The following is a 24,777-nucleotide window of genomic DNA, read 5'->3' as shown; positions in this document are numbered from 1 at the left end:
TCCAGTAGATGAAAGGGAAATTATTAAGGTAGTTAGTACATGTAAAAGTAAAATGTCAAGGGATCACAATGATGTACATATGTCTTTAGTAAAGCAAATAATTACTGAAATTGCAAAACCATTAGCATATATTTTTAACAAATCATTTCAAACTGGAATTGTTCCAAACAGTATGAAAGTGGCAAAAGTGATACCTTTATTTAAATCTGGTAGTAAACATCTTTTTATAAATTACAGGCTGTGTCTCTGTTGTCAGAATTTTCTAAGATATTGGAAAAGCTTTACAATAGCCGATTGGATAAATTTATAGAACGACATAACTTGCTGGATGAAAGTCAATATGGTTTTAGAGCAGGTAGGTCTACTGCACTGGCTCTGCTCGATTCAGTAGAAGAAATCAGTAGTCATGTGGACCAAAGGGAAACAGTAATAGGTTTATTTATTGATCTAAGACAAGGCTTTTGATACAATAGATCACAACATATTATTTTAAAAGATGGAACTGTATGGGATCAGAGGGGTGGCTTTGAATTGGATTAAAAATTACTTACAAAACCGGAAACAGTTTGTTAAACTCTGGGATTGCTGCTCTTCGTATCTGGGCATCATTTGTGGGCTTCCTCAGGGTTCTATGTTGGAACCAAATTATTTATTCTTATGTATGTAAAGTTTTGGATCTATTTAAGGCAGTTCTGTTTGCAGATGATACAACCCTGTTTTGTTCAGGAGAAAATCTGCAGCAATTATTGTGCGATTTACATATTGGAATGATAAAGTTAAAGAGATGGTTTGATATTAATAAATTATCACTAAATTTGTCTAAAACTAAAATAATGTTATTTGGGAATTACAATAAAGACATACAAATTCAGTTAAATATACAAGGGGTAATCATAGAGTGTGTTAAAGAATATAAGTTCTTAGGTGTTATTACTGATGAAAGAATTACTTGGAAAGCTCATATTCAATATATTCAAAAGAAAGTGTCAAAAAGTACGGCAGTACTAATTAAGGTAAGGTATGTTCTTGATTTCAAAGCACTTCATACACTGTACTGTTCATTGGTTGCTCCCTACTTGGTTTACTGTGCTGACATTTGGGGCAACAATTATAAAACTACATTGCAATTATTATTAATTCTTCAAAAAAGAGCATTAAGAATGATTCACAATGTAGGTTATCGAGATCACACCAATTCATTGTTTATTAAATCTAAAATATTAAAACTTCACAATATGATTACGTTTAAAACTGTGCAATTAATGTATAAAGTGAAAAATAAGCAACTGCCCCTCAGAATTCAAGAATTTTTCAAGGAGAGAGAGGGAAAATATAATTTAAGGGGCTTGTATCATTTTAAAATTGCTGGTGCTTGGACGACCAGGAAAGGTTTCTGTGTTTGTACTTGTGGCCCTAAAATATGGAATAATTTGGCGAAGGAACTCAAGCAATGTCCAAATGTTAATCAGTTTAAACACCAATACAAGGAACTGATGTTTTCTGAATATGTGAAAATTGTCTAAATTCTCTCTAAGTTCATGTTTGAAGGACTATATAGCTGTTGGTTAAAGTATGGACAATTAAGTTATTGATTTTGTATTATTATTTTTGGATTGTGCGATGTGTGCTGTTATTGGTGTGGATATGATGAGGAATTTCAGTTTATTGATTATTTTAAGATGTTTGTGTTTTAGTGTTCTGCTCACTTTGTTTTGTTTTGTTTTGGTTTTGTTGTGATAAGTAAAAGTTGCTGATGTAAAATGGGTAGGTGTATATAAGCTTTGCTTGTACCTAAACCCCTTCAGTTGCATGGGTTGACTGGCTGAGAAATCTTTTTTTATTATTATTATTTTGTTTTGCTTTATTTTGTGTTGAGAAGTTCTTTCCTTGAACCAAAGAAACTTGAACTTGAACTAAGAAAAGACTGCAAAAATAACAGCAAGGACACCATACAGCATTTCCACAAAGACCACCAAAATAAAAGAAAGCTACCCCATAGAGCATTTCCACAAAGACCACCAAAATAAAAGAAAGCTACCCCATAGAGCATTTCCACAATGACCACCAAAATAAAAGAAAGCCACCCCATAGAGCATTTCCACAAAGACCACCAAAATAAAAAAAGCCACCCCATAGAGCATTTCCACAAAGACCACCAAAATAAAAGAAAGCACCCCATAGAGCATGTCCACAAAAACCACCAACATAAAACAAAGCCACCCCATAGAGCATTTCCACAAAGGCCGCCAAAATAAGAGCCACACAAGATCAATTATTAGTTACTAAACTGTACTTTTGGTCTAAGCTGGATGAAGCGTTTTGATTAGATGAATGAACAGACAGACTTACATCATTGTTGTCCTCCGAGATGTCATCTGCTGTGCTCCCATTGGTCAGACAGCAACCATTTTCCAGCCCTCTGCCACCACAACAACCACCATCCTGGAGGAAGCAACACTGCGTGTGTGTGGGTGGAGCACAAATGTTTTAGGGAATGTTTAAAGTGGCGTTTGAGGACCCCCCCCCCCCCCCCCCCACTCCCAGCCCCCATTAGTGGTTCCACCATGAAAAAAAATTTGAAATGTCCAAGTTTAATGTAATTTCATTCTTTTGAGATGGCGGTGGTGCTCTCCTCCATTTCTTTATCGGCGTAACGCCTGATACAGAACAATACAAAGAGAGCTGCTGATCGTCGCAATTAAGGGCCCCTTCACACATAGTACGAATGTGGTCAAATTGCGCATTAAGCAGGAATCGTATGCAATATGTGTAAAATCGTAGCTGCCTCCAACGCCTCATACACCTGTCGCTACAACTATTTGCACACACCAGCAGCTGAAAGACAGAGTGTGCGCTGTGAGAGCCCATTCGATCCCTCTCGAGGGAGGTGTCGGCCAAATTCCAGGTGACACACATGAACATCTAACACCGCTCGTTTGGGACTTAGAAAATGTGTGGCCATTCGCGCTATTAGCATGAAAGCAGTCAGCAGACGATCACTTTCAAGCTGGCGGTGAAATTTGTCTAAGTGCTCCCATGACTGTGGATTTGCCAAGTACACATGTGGCGTGCCAGAGTGTCGTCTCCCCCCCACAAAACATGTGTGCGTGTGTTTCGCGTACTCCCCCCTCTCCCCCACCCCGCAACACGTGTGTGCGTGTGGTTCGTGCGCCCCCCCCCCCCCCCACAGGCGAGGCACCTCTCATCTGATCACAGAGGGACACCTTGGTCTGTGCACTGACCGGACGGGGGTGTGGCTGGCTGCCAACAGCTGTTGAGACATCTCTGGTCCTGGACATCACAGCTGCAGAACACGTACCGTGTTTTACGGACATGTGCGTGTGTGCGTGCTTGTTGTCCTCACATGGAAATACATAAAAACATATATTGCTTTTGCGACAGGCTGGAGAAACAGACCGTCAGTTTATGTGGACACGTAGCAGGCGATCTGAATGTCACATCTGTCTGACAAGACGTGTATCGGGCCGGACACGTGCACGGGCCTGGCCCGACAGGCGTGTCCTGTGAGCGGCACAGGACTATATGACAAGCCAACAGTGCCACAAATATGCCACTTTCAGTCATGTATCAGCAGAAATATGCCGTAACAAAGGCTGTTTGTTCAGTTATCAGTTTTCTCTTTTTTTAAAAATACGTTTATGTCCTTGTTGATTTCACGCTCCTGTTATAAGACAGTGATTGTAGTGTAGTGGTAAAGTTTCCATCTGGTGATCAGAGCTTTTGTAAACTGCAGGTTCGAATCCCATGAGTGGCATTTGTTTTTTAATTAACCAGGGTTATTTAACTGCAGGGTTCTGTATTGCGTCCCCTTTTATTTATTATTTATATCAACCCAGTGATATTCACTAATTATACAGCTGGTTTTTATTTTATTTTCCTCCACATCAGTGGCGCGATGTGGTGCAACATTTCCCAGCTGCTCGCACTGTGTTCCTGCTTGCACGACACCGTTGCAGCGGGTTCATTCACACCTGCCTGTCGGCTCGATGTTTTCGTGGTTCGCTCATACGAGCTGTTCTGCTGTGATTTGCCCTGATTTGTACTTATTCGTACTATGCGTGAAGGGGCCCTTAATGATTGATTAAATATTGATTAAAACGTGATTAAATATATTAGACTTTTTAATATACACGGCAGGAGAACATTGAAAAGTAATTTGGTATTTTGATATGGGTTTATTCATCAATAGCTATCCAGAAGGTTTTCATTATTTTAAAAAATTTTGCGCAGATTAAATATAAGCCTAAACGTTTTGCACAGCAGTGTGTTTTTGTGTTTATATGTGTGATTTTTTTCTCACAACAGTGAAAGTTTTGTATCCTTCGAGGATCGGCCTGTATCCAGTACAACGACACAGATTTCCTGCAAGAATAGAGAAATAAATGAAAGATTTTCAAAATTTTCTTAATATTTGTAACAGTTTTTACCACTACTCTGGTAGTACCAGTAGTACCCCAACTACTAATAATATTGATGAAATCAACTATTTTCACTTGTGATTCATCTGCTAATTATTTTCATGATTAATCGTTTTAATTTTTTATTAATTATACAATATTCTAAAAAAAAACTGCTAATCAATCAAACAAAATAAACCCTCAATGGTTCAGTCTTCTGATTGATTTTGTTCAGCATTTATTTTTGTTTAATCGCTTTCAAAAATTACTTGGTTACCAGCCTTTTAATAATTACTGTTGTCAATTTATGAATCAGTTATAGGCTGTTCATGTCACCACTAAAAAAAACACTGAACAACATAAAACTAAATATTTTATTATTGTTGTTGTCATTCACTCTTGTGGCCTGTAACATTTATATACTGTATGAAAATATTAAATACTGTGCCAACAAGTCCTGTTTTGTTTCTACTATTAATTCCATCCATCCATCCATTTTCTTCCGCTTTATCCAGAGTCGAGTCGCGGGGGCAGCAGCTCAAGCAAAGCCGCCCAGACCTCCCGATCCACACACACCTCCCCCAGCTCCTCCAGGGGAACCCCAAGGCGTTCCCAAGCCAGCCGAGAGATGTAGTCCCTCCAGCTTGTCCTGGGTCTTCCCCGGGGCCTCCTCCCAGTGGGACGTGCCCGGAAGACAGTCAGCCAAGACAGTCCCACAACATCCAGAGACTTAAGGTACTCAGGACGGATTTCATCCACCCCAGGAGCCTTGCCACCGAGGAGCTTTCTAACCACCTCGGTGACTTCGGCCTGGGTAATCGATGAGTCCGCCTCTGAGTCCCCAGTCTCTGCTTCCTCTTCGGAAGACGTGACGATGGGATTGAGGAGATCCTCGAAGTACTCCTTCCACCGCCCGACAACATCCCCAGTCAGGGTCAACAGCTCCCCACCCGCACCATAAACAGTGCTGGTGGAGAGCTGCTTCCGCCTCCTGAGGCGTCGGATGGTTTGCCAGAATCTCTTCGAGGCCGACCGATAGCCTCCCCAAACTCCTCCCAGACCCGAGTTTTTGCCTCTGCGACCGCACGGGCTGCGGCACGCTTGACCTGCCGGTACCTGTCAGCTGCTTCTGGGGTCCCACCTACCAACAAAGATAAGTAGGACTCCTTCTTCAGCTTGACGGCATCCCTTACTTCCGGTGTCCACCACCGGGTTCGGGGATTGCCGCCGCGACAGGCACCAGAGACCTTGCGACCACAGCTACAAGCAGCCGCATCGACAATGGAGGTGGAGAACATGGTCCACTCGGACTCCATGTCTCCAACCTCCCCCGGGATCTGGGAGAAGCTCTCCCGGAGGTGGGAGTTGAAGACCTCGCTGACAGAGGGTTCCGCCAGTCGTTCCCAGCAGACCCTCACGGTACGTTTGGGCCTGCCAGGTCTGACTGGCTTCCTACCCTCCCAGCGGATCCAACTCACCACCAGGTGGTGATCAGTCGACAGCTCTGCCCCTCTCTTCACTCGAGTGTCCGAGACACATGGCCGAAGGTCAGATGATACGACTACAAAGTCGATCATCGACCTCCGGCTCAGGGTGTCCTGGTGCCATGTGCACTTATGGACACCCTTGTGCTCGAACATGGTGTTCGTGATGGACAAACTGTGACTAGCACAGAAGTCCAACAACTGAACACCGCTCGGGTTCAGATCGGGGGGTGCCGTGCTTCCCGATCACCCCCCTCCAGGTCTCACTGTCGCCGCCCACGTGGGTGTTGAAATCCCCCAGGAGAACAATGGAGTCCCCAGTTGGAGTGCTATCTAGTACCCCTCCCAGGGACTCCAGGAAGGTTGGGTACTCTGCACTGCTGCTCGGCCCGTAGGCCGAGACAACGGTGAGAGACCTGTCCCCGACCTGAAGGCATAGGGACGCGACCCTCTCGTTCACCGGAGTGAACTCCAACACTTGGCGACTGAGCTGGGGAGCAATAAGCAATGCGACCCCAGCTCTCCGCCTCTCCCCGTGGGCGACGCCAGAAAAAAGAAGCGTCCAGCCCCTCTCCAGGAGTTAGGTACCAGAGCCCAAGCTGTGCGTGGAGGTGAGCCCGACTATCTCTAGTCAGTATCTCTCAACCTCCCGCACAAGCTCAGGCTCCTTCCCCCCTAGCGAGGAGACATTCCACGTCCCAACAGCCAGGGGCTGTAAGCATGGACCGGGCCGCCGGGCCACCCACCCTCGACCGCCACCCAATCCTCTCTGCACCTGACCCCCATGGCCCCCTCTGCAGGTGGTGAACCCACAGGAGGGCGGGCCCACGTCACTCTTTTGGGCTGGGCTAAGGCCCGACCACCAGGCGCTCACGCGCGAGCTCCAACCCCAGGCCTGGCTCCAGGGTGGGACCCCGGCTCCGCCATACCGGGCGACGTCACGGTCCTTGATCTTTTACTGGTCATGGAGGTTCTGAACTGCCCTTAGTCTGACCCGTCACCTAGGACCTGTTTGCCTTGGGAGACCCTACAGGGAGCACAAAGCCCCCGACAACATAGCTCCTAGGATCATCCGGGTACACAAACTCCCCCACCACAATAAGGTGGCAGCTAGAGGGGGAGCTATTACTATTAACTAGAATTTATTTTTATACAAATGTCTTTGTAATTGTTTGTGTTCGATCTAAAAGACCCATAGTTTCAATTTCAATTTTGGTGGAAGGTGGAGCAAAATTATTATTTTCTTCTTTGACATGAAATTCTGCCACTGTGCTGAAATTGTCATTATGAGATTTTTTTTTTAAATTTCTGCCTTAACACTAACTGAGTGTTTCACATTGAGTGAAATATAAATATAAAATTATAAAAAAACAGTTTAAACTACAGACAAGTTTTCTTTCAAATCAAGTACTAATAAAAACAGAATATAGACAAATAAAATGTATTGGACCCATAAGAAAGCCATCACATCATACTGAGGTGCACTGACAAGCCTGCTGATTGGCTGACCCTATCAACAAAATTGTGGGCGGTACCTTGGAAGGCGACCTCCACGTCGGCCATTTTGGGGGTAGGGTTATTGCGTAGCAAAGCATACATGGACATGACGATACCTGGCGTGCAGAACCCGCACTGAGAGCCGTGAGCCTTCGCTATACGCTCCTAAAATACAAACAAACTTTAGTTCACACCGTGTCGCATAGGTCAAAGGTCAAAAATGTGCAAGACCAAGGTATCATGAGTTATTCTGCAGGAAAGTTAGTCATTTTTATACCTGTATAATGATTCATTTTCCTGGAGAACAACCAACTGTCTCCACTTTGATCAGAGTTTCCTTCTGCAGCAGCTGGTCACACGTTTACCAGAACAAAGTCTGAGACAGTCGTTACCTTATTTTATGGTTCTGCCGTCAACGGGCAAATAATCACTTTTGTAGTTTCGTCTTATTATTATTTAGGACTAAATGGAAACCTTGAGATAATCCGAAGCATCTCTTGAAGAGAAATGTGGAATCATTTTTAAAAAAATCAAACCTTCCTGATCCCTAATTACCTTCATGGACTCCGCAGCGTCCATGACAGTGAGCTACATATTAGCGAAACATCTACTTTGCACGAATAGAACTACGTCTTACATTTGCTGTAGATTCATGCAAATTAATTCTTTGTATTTTAGTGGTAATATAATATTTGTGAGGGATGAATTCTGTCCCAAATCAAGCCATTTTATCGTCGACTAACTCACAACCTGCCCGCCTCCAAACAGTTTGAATAAAACAGTTTATGACATCAGTGAAAGTTGTGTAACCAATAGAATGGTGCGACATGATTTGATATTAGTGTTTCGTAGTAAAAACAGCTGTATCTTTAAACAATATCTTAAAATGCCCATTTAAAATGAGTTTGACCTTTCAGGCTAACTCAAGGTCAAAGATCATATAACCAACAGAAGGGTCATATGTGATTTTTTAGTAGTATTTTTGTGTTGTGTGTTGGGGGGTTTGGCTGGACATTTGGGTGTTCTTTTCTTTTCTTTGCTCTCCAGGTGGTATGCAAACTGATTTATTGTCTGTGGAGAAGGTGCTGGCAGAAGAGTCCTTCACCCTCATCAACGTGATGTGCAGCACCTGTGGATGGTGCTCACGTGCAACCTTAAAGACTTTCAGCTGAAGCAGATAATGAGATGGCGTTCTGCATTTAAGCCATGTGTGATACAAGCAGAATTGCCGGGAACTCGACCTTGTGATGTTCGTTTGTGAGACGCTGAGGACCGCGCCTGGGTTTGACACATCGTGCCTGTGAAGGAGGACGGGTGAGGGACACATGCTGTCAGCACACATCAGAGGTGATTTGATTGTCTGAATAATTGTTAACAGTAATTTGGTATTTTGTTACGCAGTATATGTGAATATTGATGAGAGTTGTGCAGCTTGCTTCTCACGGCCGTGGCGTGCGGACAGATGATCCTCCACCTGTTGTGAGAAGCTGCTCATTTACATAAGCCTAAATTCAGACCTGAATGTGTTGCTGATAGTGTGTGCCTTTGAAGGATATTAGTTGTAGCTGCTGACTTACCTCACCTTTTCTATCCTTCGCAGAGTCGGTTTGTCGTGTCCACCTGGGGGGTGTTTGGCGGTGAACGTGGGTCCAGAAGTGCCGGGCTTCGATCCTTTTGGGCGCTGGAGAGCGCGCCGTCCTTCACTCCGCCAGACAGACGTATTTTACGTTTGTACACTTTGTATTGCACAGAAGGGGAAAATAAATTGTTTTGTTATTGGAACTGCTTTCTGGTTGTTTTGGCGCTGGGTTCCGTCAGACGCAGGTCCGCTCCTCAACCCGCGTCGACACATAACATTTTTGGGTATTATTAAATAGTCATGAGGTCATAAATGAAATTTCTGTTGGTCACATGTCTTTTGACCTTGAAAGGTCAAACTCATTTAGAAGGCTATTTTGAGAAATTAAAAATAAATTAACGATAAAGATGAATCACTAACTTCAATTCATATGTCATCTTTCTAATGATCACATGAAATTTCATCTTGAGTGACCCTGAAAGGTCAAACTCAAGGTCAAATGTGCTTAAATATATAATAGATTCTGACCAATGTATTGGCTGGATGATAACATCAACCGATATGAGACTTTCACAAACATATCTGTGTTATTTTGCAATTATGAAAGCTTTCATTTCAATGAGTAAACAATGAAGAAAAATGTTTTGTCTCTTGGAAATGTTGTCATTACACAGTTTTTCCATCAGATGATGGACCAACATCATTATTCACAATACTGTCAATGGCTGGGACTCCATCACCCCCTGGCCACATGAGCTACAAGACACAGTGGCAAAGAGAGCAGCTGCCATTTATTATAAGTCAGAGTGGACGCTTTACAGCGACAAGAGACAAGTGGTCACTATGCCACCAGCTAGGCGGGGCCAAAACAGACGAGGCGTCTATTTTAAGTGCTGAGTGATGTGACACGGTGACTGTCAATCAGAGTGCAGGCAGCGGTACATACTTTGGTTACACTAATAATTATTGATAATAAAGTTCATGTTTAAACTGCAAAACATCAAACTTCAATTACATTTCTTTGAGATATGTGTTTGGAAATGAAATGTTAGGAATCAGTAACATTTTTATGTATATATTGTAAGGAATTTCAATAGTCATTTTTTTTTACTCCCTAATATCAGTATTTGTCTCCCCACAAAAAAATCCATGAGCAAAATGTTGACCTTGGCCTGTGACCTAGACTTTTGACCATTATTAAAAAAAAACCAATAAACACTTTGTCCTCAGCTGACTCTCAGTTGTCCCAAGTTAGATCCAAATTGCATCAAAACTCTTTTTTCTTTCTTCAAAGCAATCAAAGGTATTTTGATCACACATGGCTGGAAGGACAGATGGACACACAGGACAGAAAAAAATACCACCCCATCCTACCCCACCATATGCAGCTGTATGTGAGTGTTAATATTTGGATACATATTTAACAATATACTAAATGTTTCTATTTACTTTAACAAATGATCCTCAGCTAAATATTTAGTTAAATGTTTGTTCGTGGCAGGAGACGTCACTGTACATTGTTATGAAAATGCTCCGAGTGTGTGAGCTCCCCCTGGTGGTGACTCTCAACAGCTGGCTCATTTATAGGAAGCATACCTGAATTGGGACAGAGGATTCCTATATGCATAACTCAATTTTTGTAACGTAAAACTGTTTTCACAGTGAATGTAGACATATTACACTGAACTCAAACTCAAAAAGTTGCTTATTTTGTGAACACTTTTTGGAGTTCTGTTCAGTAATACGCACACACGTACACGCAGCGTTCTGTAATTGAGATATGGTCACATATGAAAAGAGAGGTCATAAATATTTCACTAAATATTTAAATATTTACCAGTATTTAGTATTGTTTTTTATTTAATGAAAGCAAAGTGAAGAGTCCAAATGGAGCCTTGTGTGACAATCTTATGCCAGATTGTCATGTGACCAAAGTCAAACGAACCCACAATTCGGTGGAATCACATGACAACAGTTTGATTTTACAACTGGGTTGGGTCACACAGAAACCTCCCTGCTTGTGCCATCACTTCCTGCGGTTCAGTTTCTGTGCACATCAGCATCTTCTGCTACTTACGAGAGTGTTTTCAAAGGTGGGAGACGTTATCTCAAAAACCATGGAATCCTCTACCACTCGCCCAACAACACCAGCGTGGACATTCCCACTTCCTTTTCCTGCGGAAAATGTTTCAGCATGCAAGTTCAACCTACGGAAGCCTATTGCATTTACTGGATTAAAAAAAAAAATTAGACACCTTACCTCACAATTACGAGAAAAGATCTTGGAATTTTGAGAAAATTCTCTCATAATTATGAGAAAAGATCTCATAATTACAAGATCTTTTCTCATAATTACCAGATAAGGTGTCTAATTTTTTATTATTATTTTTATCCAGTGAATGCAATGCGCTTCTGTATCAACCAGTCTATGTCGCTAATTATCTACGTAATAATGACAACATCGCCTGCTGTTGCACAGTCGCAGAAATTGTCCTTTGTGGCCTCCAGCTTGTAATACCATGTTCACTGCATTGCAATCATGCAAGACAAACTGTGACTTCTTTTGTCTGACATGTGGTTTGTTCCTGCATTCAGAAGAAATGTAATTTGTAAAAGATTATTAGTTATGTGACTTAAACAGGGCAGATTTAACTCAAAGCTCACCCGTGACAGTAACGTGTCTGTGGGTTTACCTGCACCGGATGTAGTTTTCGTGCCACGCTGCCGATGCCCTCCACAGTCGTCACGGCAACCAGGTGGAGGGAGCAGAGGGGAGTGAGACAGGCGTTGGCGGCGTAATGACTGGACGGAGTTAAAGAGATGTTACAATCTAAATACATGCCATCATTTATTAGTTAGAACTAATTGGAACTGAGACGAGGACAAAAGGTGAATTAAGTTAAGCAGCAAAGCGCTCGTCCGTCTCTGTGCATCATGAACTCAAAGCGTACAGGACACACGTTGATTATATTGTGTGGACAGTCTTTGAGGTTGTGAAGACTGACATTTTGATGCAAACACTGATTTGAATCACAATATTTAATCGATTTCTTTATATATATACATATATATATATATATATATATATATATATATATATATATATATATATATAATATTTAATCGATTTCTTTATATATATATATATATATATATATATATATATATATATATATATATATATATATATATATATATATATATATAAAGAAATCGATTAAATATTATATATATATATATATATATATATATATATATCCCATAGACATGTCTGCCATCTGCTGAATGGTTAGTGGGTGCTGTATAAATTACTAAAAATTACAAAGAGCTGTGCCTGAAATCATTTTCAGTTTGTCTGCTTCCTGAATACTGAGCGCATGTGCGCTCATCACGCTGCTCCGCCCAGCTAACAAGCTAACAAATGTGGCAAGCATTGTGATATGCTCCGCCCAGCTAACAAATAATAAAACTGAAAATGAACAGATTGTACATATGGCTAGAGAAGACACCAAAAATTTCATCTGCACTGTAAATTAGTGATGTCAAATTTGAAACTGCGTTGGAATGCTTTGAAACCTGTTTCAAACAATGTTTCAGAGCGTGTACCGAAAGTAAGAACTCATGAGCTGTGCTAAATGGGCTCTCCATACATCACCAACTGATCTGAAACAAATGCCTCAAAACGTAGCAGTTGGCTTGAGCCCTCTGGTGTTGACACATAATAAAACAAGTGATTGCACTGTTTTTAGATTTAAAGACTACAGTCAGCGCAGAGTCTGTACACACACCAACTTTTGCAGAGACATACACCTTCACACAACACTTGCCTCAGCGTCAAGGCCTTTGGGGTTAAAGGTCACCAAGGGCAAAGTCACAATATCTCCACGACTATTCAACCCATTGTCAGCAAACCTGACAGGCAAGTCGACCTTAACCCTCTTTTGGCCACAGAGGTGCTAGTTTGTCAAAGTTCACTTTACCAGGGTCACGCAGGTGCAAACTCACAATACCCACAATGCAATGCTTTGTATGTTTACTTCATCAATGGATTCTGCAGTCAAGATTCTGCTGTTAGGATTCTTCAGTCAGGATTCTTCAGTCACAATTGTTCAGTCAGTATTCCACTGTTAGGATTGTGCAGTCGGGATTCTGCTGTCAGGATTCTTCAGTCAGTATTGTGCAGTTAGATTCTTCAGTCAGGATTATTCAGTCAGGATTCTGCAGTCAGGATTGTGCAGTCAGTATTCCACTGTTAGATTCTTCAGTCAGGATTCTTCAGTCAGGATTCTGCAGTCAGGATTGTGCAGTCAGTATTCCACTGTTAGATTCTTCAGTCAGGATTCTTCAGTCAGGATTCTGCTGTCAGGATTGTGCAGTCAGGATTCTACTGTTAGGATTGTGCAGTCAGGATTCTGCTGTCAGGATTCTTCAGTCAGTATTGTGCAGTTAGATTCTTCAGTCAGGATTATTCAGTCAGGATTCTGCTGTCAGGATTGTGCAGTCAGGATTCTACTGTTAGGATTGGGCAGTCAGGATTCTGCTGTCAGGATTCTTCAGTCAGTATTGTGCAGTTAGATTCTTCAGTCAGGATTATTCAGTCAGGATTCTGCTGTCAGGATTGTGCAGTCAGGATTCTACTGTTAGGATTGTGCAGTCAGGATTTTGCTGTTAGGATTCTTCAGTCATGATTGTGCAGTCAGGATTTTGTTGTTAGGATTCTTCAGTCAGGATTGTGCAGTCAGGATTTTGCTGTTAGGATTCTTCAGTCAGGATTGTGCAGTCAGGATTTTGTTGTTAGGATTCTTCAGTCAGGATTTTGCTGTTAGGATTCTTCAGTCAGGATTGTGCAGTCAGGATTTTGCTGTTAGGATTCTTCAGTCAGGATTGTGCAGTCTGTGTTCCACATTCTGTTTCCTGACCTCCACTTCAGTCAATAAGACATCATGTGACTTCCCGGGTTAAAGAAACAAAAAGATGATGCTTCTGCCTCTTGATGAGACTGAATGTCGCTACAGATAATCCTGACATGCTTAACATGAACATTTTTTAAAAAGTAAATCATAAGACTGCTCACACACACAGTAAGTGTGATTCAGTCGCAGATTTCATGTTGTAATTGCACGAATCTTCTCGTGATTGTCTGACTGATGCGTTGAGAATAGAGCGTAAAAATCACTTCACTTCGGCGTCAGATGAGCGCACATGACGACACGCTGGAAGAAAACGAGCAGTGTGAAGGATACGTCAGCTGATCCGTGTCGCTCCGGTATCTGGACACCATGACGGTGCAGGCACCGCAACCGCCTTCTGCACAGCCCAGTTTGGTTCCTGTCAGACCCACTGACGCGCACACACACACACACACACACACACACACAAACACACACCTCATAATTAAGATGATAAATCTTAATTCTGATTTTATATCTAACAATTTTGACTTCAAAGTTTAAACTTTTGACATTTTTTATCATAATTTGAATGAAAAAGCTTTGAAATAACTTTTTTTAATGACTCACTGCAGGTAATTATGTCTGCCAAGGACGGAATAAAATCATCTGTGTTTATTTATTTATTTGTCTGTCTGTTAGCAGGATTATGTCAAAACTACTACATGGATTTTGATGATATTTTCATCATCACAGATAGATATGAGGCCATGGAAGACTCCACTGAATTTTGGAGGTAATCCAGATCCGGATTGGCGGACGTCAGAAATCTCAGATTGCTCTTTCTTTATCATTTTACAACCTGACTTGATTTAATATATAATCATTCTGAATTAAAAAGTTCATGTTTGGATATTTTTGTTAATACTGTTCATAATAAAACATGAAATGTTTGATCTGCTTGTAATGATTATTTACTATGGGGACATACTACAGTCTCACTTATTGTCTTGTTTACTTTCATAGGAAGCTGATCGAGCAAAAACTGGAAAGTGTGAAAAATTAATCAGGAAGTGAAAGAACTGAAGCGTGTCTATGAGCGATTGTGAAATAGAAAATCTAAACTAAAACAGATTAAGTCTTAACCGAAACATAACAAGGACAAAGTCCTGTATGGGACAACATGGGAGAACCAAAGGAAGTGTGTGTGTGTGTGTGTGTGTACACACATTTTCTCCTCAGATATGTCAGTAAGGTCACTTCTGGATCTGCATGACTTTCAACAATCTACATGAAACAAACAGATATCAAACAAAATGAACATGTTGAACAGTGCTGAGTGTTTGCAGCATCATCAGTCTGAACTCCAACATCAATGAGATGTTTTTTTATTAAAACAAACACAAAAGTCACACCAAACCCATCATACATACTTGTGCTTAGTGAAAATGCAGCAATTGTGATGTAAGATGTTAAATCACATTTCTTTGATATATTGCAGTGCAAATTTAAACACCATACACTAAAAATGACTGTTATTCAAATGTTTGCTATCAGTTCCAATTTCTCAGCACAGACATTCTTGTTTTTTTTTTTTTTTTATGCTAGAAGACCTAGCCTTCCATAGCTACACTTGGATATCCTTCTGAAGTATAGTAAAGGAGAATTCTGACTTTTTTTAATCTGAGCCTACTGGCTTTGTCTGATTTTGACTTTTTTTTCTGAAAAATAATCTGTCTACAGTGATTAAAGTTGCTAAATGTACCTACCACTTGTTTTGTGGATCCAATGCCAACTAGGCTTGTTAAAGCTCTCTGGGCTACACTGGAATGATTACTGTTGAGTATTATTAACTTATCAGTTACTACTGGTGTTGTTCTTGCTGCCTTTATACAGTTCAGCCAAAAAAATATTCAAAGCTCTTCACTTTTTTCCACATTTTGTTATGTCACGGCCTTATTCCAAAATGGATGAAATTCTTTTTTTTTTTTTTTTTTTAACCTCAAAGTTCTCCACACAGTACTCCATAATGACAATGTTAAAAAGTTATTTTTTAGACTGCAAATTGCAAATTGTTTTTTTTAGAAAAATCACATAAGTATTCACAGCTTTTGCCATGAAGCTCAGAACTGAGCTCAGCTGTCTCCTGTTTCCACTGATCATCCTTGAGATGTTTCTACAGCTTAATTGGAGTCCATTTTCTCCACCCCAAGTGGGTGGTCTTTCTAAATACCGCAAATCTTACACCAATAAAAACAGTTGTTAATGACATGATTTTTCAAGAAATACTCAGGTGTGGTGAGATCACTTCTTGGAAAATTCCCAGACCTGGACAGTTCAATGCATGGTCTAGTGGCTAAGGTGTTGGGCTTGATTGCAGAAGATCATGGGTTCAAATCCCCACCTGACTGGAAAATCACTAAGGGCCCTTGGGCAAGGCCTTTAATCCCCTATTGCTCCCAGTGTGTAGTGAGCGCCTTGTATGGCAGCACCCTAACATCGGGGTGAATGTGAGGCATAACTGTAAAGCGCTTTGAGCGTCTAATTCAGATGGAAAAGCGCTATAAAATGCAGTCCATTTACCATTTATTTACCATTTCAACTCTGGGTCATGGAAAATGAGTTGAACTTCTTTAAAAACCCAAATTATCATCATTTTTTCCACCGATACATGTCATCGATGCATTCCACCTGCACATTTCTCTCTGAGTCCTCTGTGCGGGTGGAATGCACTGACGTTGTTCACTGGTATGTGGGAGTGTGACTGATGGAGCAGAAGCTGAATGTCAGTCTGAAACAGGAGATTTGTGTTAAGGAAATGCAAGATGAATACTGCAAGTGAATGTACTCCTGATCTCCCATTTTCAGCAGACAACAGAAGGAGCCACAGTAAGAAGTGATTTAAAATAAAGTCACGCCTGAATTTGACATAATTATTGTTTACATTGAGAAACAGCACAGACCGTATTCAGTTTGAAAGACAGGCGAGACAAACATTAGAGAAGTGACAGTAAACATAATATAGACGGCATCAGACAAATCAATAACAATATACTGCTATTTGAATACTGAGTTGTCATACATGTACAGTAGTTTTAAGAATAATAGTAGTGCTATGTGACTAAAATTTCTTATTGTTCTTATTGTATTTCTTATTGTTAATATTTCTTATTGTTACATGGGAAACAAGGTACCAGTAGATTCTCACAAATCCAACAAGACCAAGCATTCATGATATGCACACTCTTAAGGCTATGAAATTGGGCTATTAGTAAAAAAAAAAAGTAGAAAAGGGGGTGTTCACAATAATAGTAGTGTGGCATTCAGTCAGTGAGTTCGTCAATTTTGTGGAACAAACAGGTGTGAATCAGGTGTCCCCTATTTAAGGATGAAGCCAGCACCTGTTGAACATGCTTTTCTCTTTGAAAGCCTGAGGAAAATGGGACATTCAAGACATTGTTCAGAAGAACAGTGTAGTTTGATTAAAAAGTTGATTGGAGAGGGGAAAACTTATACGCAGGTGCAAAAAATTATAGGCTGTTCATCTACAATGATCTCCAATGCTTTAAAATGGACAAAAAAAAAAAACCCAGAGACGTGTGGAAGACAACGGAAAACATCCATCAAAATGGATAGAAGAATAACCAGAATGTAAAGACTCACCCATTGATCAGCTCCAGGATGATTAAAGACAGTCTGGAGTTACCTGTAAGTGCTGTGACAGTTAGAAGACGCCTGTGTGAAGCTAATTTATTTGCAAGAATCCCCCGCAAAGTCCCTCTGTTAAATAAAAGACATGTGCAGAAGAGGTTGCAATTTGCCAAAGAACACATCAACTGGCCTAAAGAGAAATGGAGGAATATTTTGTGGACTGATGAGAGTAAAATTGAAGCTAATTTATTACAATTGGCCAAAGAACACATCAACTGGCCTAAAGAGAAATGGAGGAATATTTTGTGGACTGAGACTGAGTGAGAGTAAAATTGTTCTTTTTGGGTCCAAGGGCCACAGACAGTTTGTGAGACGACCCCCAAACTCTGAATTCAAGCCACAGTTCACAGTAAAGACAGTGAAGCATGGTGGTGCAAGCATCATGATATGGGCATGTTTCTCCTACTATGGTGTTGGGCCTATATATCACATACCAGGTATCATGGATCAGTTTGGATATGTCAAAATATTTGAAGAGGTTATGTTGCCTTATGCTGAAGAGGACATGCCCTTGAAATGGGTGTTTCAACAAGACAAGCACACTAGTAAACCAGCAAAATCTTGGTTCCAAACCAACAAAATTAGATGTGAAGAAATCATGAAAAACTGTGGTTATACAACTAAATACTAGTTTAGTGATTCACAGGATTGCTAAAAAAGCAGTTTGAACATAGTTTTCAGTTTGTAGCGTCAACAGCAGATGCTACTATTATTGTGAACACCCCCTTTTCTACTTTTTTTTACTAATAGCCCAATTTCATAGCCTTAAGAGTGTGCATATCATGAATGCTTGGTCTTGTTGGATTTGTGAGAATCTACTGAATCTACTGGTACCTTGTTTCCCATGTAACAATAAGAAATATACTCAAAACCTGGATTAATCTTTTTAGTCACATAGCACTACTATTATTCTGAACACAGACATGCTATGATGATATGCAAATCTCAGAAGATGTATAGAAGGATAAAGTATATACTCTTTTCACACGAAGTAGGTAACAGCTTTCATGAAAAACACACCAGATATATTCAAAGGTTGCATGCAAAAACACACGCTGTGTGTAAAATGTCTGCTGCACAGCAAAATCACCAGTGTCAAATTAACACTGCCAGTGTACATATGGTCCTATGGTCCCAGTGTATCGGATCATATGTACACTGGCAGTAGACTGCAACGGTTTCGTGCATGCGCATGAGTGTGCACGAAACCGTTGCAGAATGGGAACAACTGAGCACAGCTAAAACACTTAGCTCACGTCTGGTGATCAAGGACTCTGCTCTGTATGTGTGTGTGTATATATATACAGAGCAGCATACAGAGCATACAGATACATATATACATACATACACACACATATGGTGCGAGCAACATGAACTCATATATATATATATATACACTCAACAAAAATATAAATGCAACACTTTTGGTTTTGCTCCCATTTTGTATGAGATGAACTCAAAGATCTAAAACTTTTTCCACATACACAATATCACCATTTCCCTCAAATATTGTTCACAAACCAGTCTAAATCTGTGATAGTGAGCACTTCTCCTTTGCTGAGATAATCCAGCCCACCTCACAGGTGTGCCATATCAAGATGCTGATTAGACACCATGATTAGTGCACAGGTGTGCCTTAGACTGTCCACAATAAAAGGCCACTCTGAAAGGTGCAGTTTCATCACACAGCACAATGCCACAGATGTCGCAAGATTTGAGGGAGCATGCAATTGGCATGCTGGCAGCAGGAATGTCAACCAGAGCTGTTGCTCGTGTACTGAATGTTCATTTCTCTACCATAAGCCGTCTCCAAAGGCGTTTCAGAGAATTTGGCAGTACATCCAACCAGCCTCACAACCGCAGACCACGTGTAACCACACCAGCCCAGGACCTCCACATCCAGCATGTTCACCTCCAAGATCGTCTGAGACCAGCCACTCGGACAGCTGCTGAAACAATCGGTTTGCATAACCAAAGAATTTCTGCACAAACTGTCAGAAACCATCTCAGGGAAGCTCATCTGCATGCTCGTCGTCCTCATCGGGGTCTCGACCTGACTCCAGTTCGTCGTTGTAACCGACTTGAGTGGGCAAATGCTCACATTCACTGGCGTTTGGCACATTGGAGAGGTGTTCTCTTCATGGATGAATCCCGGTTCACACTGTTCAGGGCAGATGGCAGACAGTGTGTGTGGCGTCGTGTTGGTGAGCGGTTTTCTGATGTCAATGTTGTGGATCGAGTGGCCCATGGTGGCGGTGGGGTTATGATATGGGCAGGCGTCTGTTATGGACGAAGAACACAGGTGCATTTTATTGATGGCATTTTGAATGCACAGAGATACCGTGACGAGATCCTGAGGCCCATTGTTGTGCCATACATCCAAGAACATCACCTCATGTTGCAGCAGGATAATGCACGGCCCCATGTTGCAAGGATCTGTACACAATTCTTGGAAGCTGAAAATGTCCCAGTTCTTGCATGACCGGCATACTCACCGGACATGTCACCCATTGAGCATGTTTGGGATGCTCTGGACCAGCGTATACGACAGCGTGTACCAGTTCCTGCCAATATCCAGCAACTTCGCACAGCCATTGAAGAGGAGTGGACCAACATTCCACAGGCCACAATTGACAACCTGATCAACTCTATGCGAAGGAGATGTGTTGCACTGCATGAGGCAAATGGTGGTCACACCAGATACTGCCTGGTATCCCCCCCCAATAAAACAAAACTGCACCTTTCAGAGTGGCCTTTTATTGTGGACAGTCTAAGGCACACCTGTGCACTAATCATGGGGTCTAATCAGCATCTTGGTATGGCACACCTGTGAGGTGGGATGGATTATCTCAGCAAAGGAGAAGTGCTCAGTATCACAGATTTAGACTGGTTTGTGAACAATATTTGAGGGAAATGGTGATATTGTGTATGTGGAAAAAGTTTTAGATCTTTGAGTTCATCTCATACAAAATGGGAGCAAAACCAAAAGTGTTGCGTTTATATTTTTGTTGAGTGCATACACACACACACACACATATATACACATATATACATATATATGTATATATACATATACATATATATATGTGTGTGTGTGTGTGTGTGTGTGTGTGTGTGTGTGTGTGTGTGTGTGTTAGGGTGCCACTCCAAAAGTCCCACCCCTCAGATTTGTTCATAATGTGAAAACAAAAAAAGCTGACAAAATTTGGGTGTATTATATTTACTGGTAGGTCAACAGATCCAAAGTTTTTCCATTTTTTGCAAAAATTTGGATCCGATAAATAACAGTTGTAACATAAACATAAGAATATTATAGAAATCCTTAAACTGAAGACTAGCAGCTGCTAGCAGTTACTTCAGAACTTAATGGGTGAGTTTTGAACAAACAAGGATGAACACAAAAAAAAGACTGAAAATATCACAGTGCACGGTGCCAAAAATCAGTTTTAACAGTGTAATGCACTTTTTAGAGAATGACTTTACTGCAGCTTTAGCAATAACTTCATTTGTGCTCTTGTCCAGCTCACGCAGTAGCTGCAGATCATTTGTGGAGCAGATGACGCACACCTGCATGTAAACCAAGCCTTTAGGTAGACCTTTATCACAAATGTGTTGAAATGGCCAAGAGACGAGAGTTCACGTGCAGTCAGTCGGAACTGGGAACAAAAACATGCATATCTTCAGACTGTATATCCATCCACCTTGCTTGATGGAATGCTCCAGGAGTCTGAATGTGTACATCACCATTGCAGTCAGCGCCCAGACACAGCAGTGACAAGTGCAGGAGCTCATGGTAATCATCGCTGGGATGAACCTCTGTCAGTTGTTGCTGAATGAAGTGAATGAAATCATCCTTAACTGGTTTGACAGCTGATGCTATTGTGGTGTCCATAAGGAACTAGCAGGGGGCCTCGGGCCTTATAAAAGGCTGGGGAATTGATTTTTCCAGGAGAAATAAAGGACGCACACATGGAAGAGACGGCACCTGCAGCGAACAGCAGAATGGTGCAAACGTTTTTCGGCGGAGGACCGGAGCTTCAATTTATATCAGGATGTGTTTGAAGGTGGAATGTACAAAGAGATGTACTTACTCTTACATAGTTTAAACAGACAAAGTGTACGTTTGTTAAGACATGGCTGACATTCATCCAACATGGTCAGACATATACAATTGTATGCAAAAGTTTGGGCACCCCTGATAATTTTCCTGATTTTCCGTTATAAATCATTGGTTGTCTGGATCAAAAATGTCAGTTAAATATATCTTATCCCATGGTCAGTGAGAATTCCATGTCCAACTGGCGTGCATTATTTTCGTGTATACACACACGTAGTTCAGCAAGTTAAGTCACTGTTATAATCACTCCGCTCTGGTCGTCACCATAGCAACGCGCAAATCAGTTGGCGCAGATCAGCTGTGTTTTGACAGGTGAATGACAGAAATGCGATAAAACATTTAATATTTGTGGCCAAAATAAAACGTTTGAGGAATGGAAAGAGGAGAGCAAACGAGAAGAACAGCAAAAGCAACGGCGTAAAGATTTAACATCAGACGAACTGGACAAGATTGAAGACGGGAAAGAAGAGAAGAAGAGAACGGTTCTATCCTTGCGGGCTACTGGAGTGCTCCGCATCAAAACAGCGAGTGTAGTTTCTGGACCTGTTGCCAGAGTTGGCTGCAGTTCCACACAGCAGAGAGTGGGGCAGTGTGAGTGGCCCGCAGACTCGGTAAGCGCACTGGAGACAAAATATCTTGAGACTGGTATAACATAGTCCCAAATCCTTACACATTTTTATCAAGTTCTGTTAAATAAATATTTGCGTGTTAGCTCACTGTGTGGGACCATGGTATAAGCGGATTAAACAACTCGAAGCCGTGGATTATACGGTTTGAATGCACGTTGCAGAGTAACACCACTCCACTTCACGTCGTGGTGTTTTAGACTCCGCGTCGTGCATTCAAACCGTATAATGCACGGCTTTGAGTTGTTTAATCCTTCCATATATAGCAGATGAACACACTGATATTTGAGAAGTGAAACAAAGTTTCTAGTATTTACAGAAAGTGTGCAATAATCTTTTAACAAAATTGGGAAGGTGCATACATTTGAGCACCCTTGTCATTTTATTGATTTGAATACATTTAGCACTAATTATTGGAACACAAAAATTGGTTTGGTAAGCTCATTGGCCCTTGACCTCCTTACACAGGTGAATCCGATCATGAGAAAGGGTATTTAAGGTGGCCATTTGCAGATGTTTCTCCTCTTTGGATCTCTTCTAATGAATGGCAACATGGGAGCCTCTAAACAACTCTCAAATGACCTGAAAACAAAGACTGTTCAACATCATGGTTTAGGGGAAGGATACAAAAGCTATTTCAGAGATTTCAGCTGTCAGTTTCCACTGTGAGGAACATAGTAAGGAAATGGAAGACCACAGGCACAGTACTAGTTAAGGCCTGAAGTGGCAGGCCAAGAAAAATCTCAGATAAGTTGAAGCGAAGGATGGTGAGAACAGTCATAGTCAACCCACAGACCTGCTCCAAAGACCTACAACATGATGTTGCAGGTCTTTGGACACACACAGCGCACTTTGCACAAGGAGATGCTGTATGATGCTGTAATGCAGAGGAAGCCTCTTCTGCGTACACACCACAAACAGAGTCGCTTGGGGTATGCTAAAGCACATTTGGACAAGTCAGCTGATGAAACTGAAATTGAGTAATCTGGACATAACAAGGGGCGGTATGCATGGCTGAAAAAGAACACAGCATTCCAAGAAAAACACTTTCTACCTACAGTAAAATTTGGAGGTGGCTCCATCATGCTGTGGGGCTGTGTGGCCAGTGCAGGTCCTGGGAATCTTGTTAAAGTTGAGGGTCACGTGGATTCCAGTCAATATCAGCAGATTCTTGAGAACAATGTTCATGAATCAGTGACAAAGTTAAAGTTGCACCAGGGTTGGATCTTTCAACAAGACAACGACCCTAAATATTGCTCAAAATCTATTAAGGCATTCATGCAGAGGAACAAGTACAACGTTCTGAAATGGCCATCACAGTCCCCAGACCTGAATATTATTGAAAATCCGTGGTGTGAGTTTAAGTGGGCTGTCTATGCTCAGAAACCAACAAACTTGAGATGTTTTGTAAAGAAGAATGGTCCAAAATACCTTCAACCAGAATCCAGACTCTCATTGGAAGCTATAGGAAGTGTTTAGAGGCTGTTATTTCTGCAAAAGGAGGATCTACTAAATATTAATGTATTTTTTCTGTTGGGGTGCCCCAATTTATGCACCTGTGTAATTTTGTTTAAAGAATTATTGCACACTTTCTGTAAATCCTATAAACTTCATTTCACTTCTCAAATATCACTGTGTTTGTCTGCTACATGATATATTTAAATTGCTGATCCAAACAACCCATGATTTATAAAGGAAAATCATGGAAATCATCAGGGGGCCCAAACTTTTACATACCACTGTATATACATATGTACATGGAGATATAGGAAGGAATAAACACAGTTAGTGTACATGACGCACAAACATATGGATGTGAATACAGTAGTTATTATTGATAATGTGAGTCAGGGACATTTAGGTTTGTTGTGAAATGTGTGGACTGATATGTGAGCCACATGTGAGCCGGCAACTTACATTCTAACATTTGAGGTTGAAATAATATAAATTTCAATCCAATACAAACATTCAAAACTTGGCACAAATTAAGGATATTTGATCATCATGTGGAGTTGATAATAAGCAATTTTTTTTATGTTATTTGGGGTCTATGTTTTGATTGATATGTTACATTATATTATTTGAATATAGTATTTCATATTGTTTTCAAAAATCTGTTGTACAATCAATTATATGAAAATAAAAGGATTCAGACAAAATTAAACAGATCATTTAGAATATTTAAAACAGCAAATCCTCAGTACCCCACTTCCTGAATACAGTTTATTTAAACTTGAACACACAGCAAATATAAGTTTTTATACAGCTTATGTACTTACTGAATCTTTGTAGAAATTGTGGGAAAGTCATCATTTTTAGCAAAAAAAAAAAAGGATTTTAGCTAAGGTCTCAGTGCTGTCAAACTTAATTGCAAGGAACACTGACATCATAACTTTCACAGTAAAAGTATCTGATGGGATAAGTAAGTAAGTAAGTAAGCAAGTAAGTAAGTAAGT

General features: G+C 40.9%; 1 protein-coding gene and 1 long non-coding RNA gene across 2 annotated transcripts in view; one reads left to right on the top strand and one right to left on the bottom strand.

The window, feature by feature from the left end:
- xdh (xanthine dehydrogenase) overlaps positions 1 to 24,777 on the bottom strand; it is a 145,075-nt gene that overhangs the window by 105,912 nt on the left and 14,386 nt on the right. The window contains exons 2-7 of the mRNA XM_034178855.1: positions 15,097 to 15,154; positions 14,222 to 14,318; positions 11,672 to 11,780; positions 7,438 to 7,564; positions 4,322 to 4,383; positions 2,350 to 2,442 (exon numbers count right to left, since the gene is read on the bottom strand). Of these exons, the coding sequence (XP_034034746.1) occupies positions 2,350 to 2,442; positions 4,322 to 4,383; positions 7,438 to 7,564; positions 11,672 to 11,780; positions 14,222 to 14,318; positions 15,097 to 15,154 (546 nt within the window). The remainder of the gene's footprint in view (positions 1 to 2,349; positions 2,443 to 4,321; positions 4,384 to 7,437; positions 7,565 to 11,671; positions 11,781 to 14,221; positions 14,319 to 15,096; positions 15,155 to 24,777) is intronic.
- Positions 826 to 24,586, top strand: LOC117517722. Its single transcript, XR_004562811.1, has 4 exons — positions 826 to 835; positions 7,333 to 7,343; positions 10,854 to 10,859; positions 24,468 to 24,586. It is a non-coding gene; the product is annotated as an uncharacterized LOC117517722 (long non-coding RNA).

This window comes from Thalassophryne amazonica, chromosome 1 (assembly GCF_902500255.1).
Source record: "Thalassophryne amazonica chromosome 1, fThaAma1.1, whole genome shotgun sequence".
NCBI classification, from domain to species: Eukaryota; Metazoa; Chordata; class Actinopteri; order Batrachoidiformes; family Batrachoididae; genus Thalassophryne; species Thalassophryne amazonica.
The sequence above is the reverse complement of the archived record's forward strand: the minus strand, read 5'-3'. Positions and strand labels throughout refer to the sequence as shown.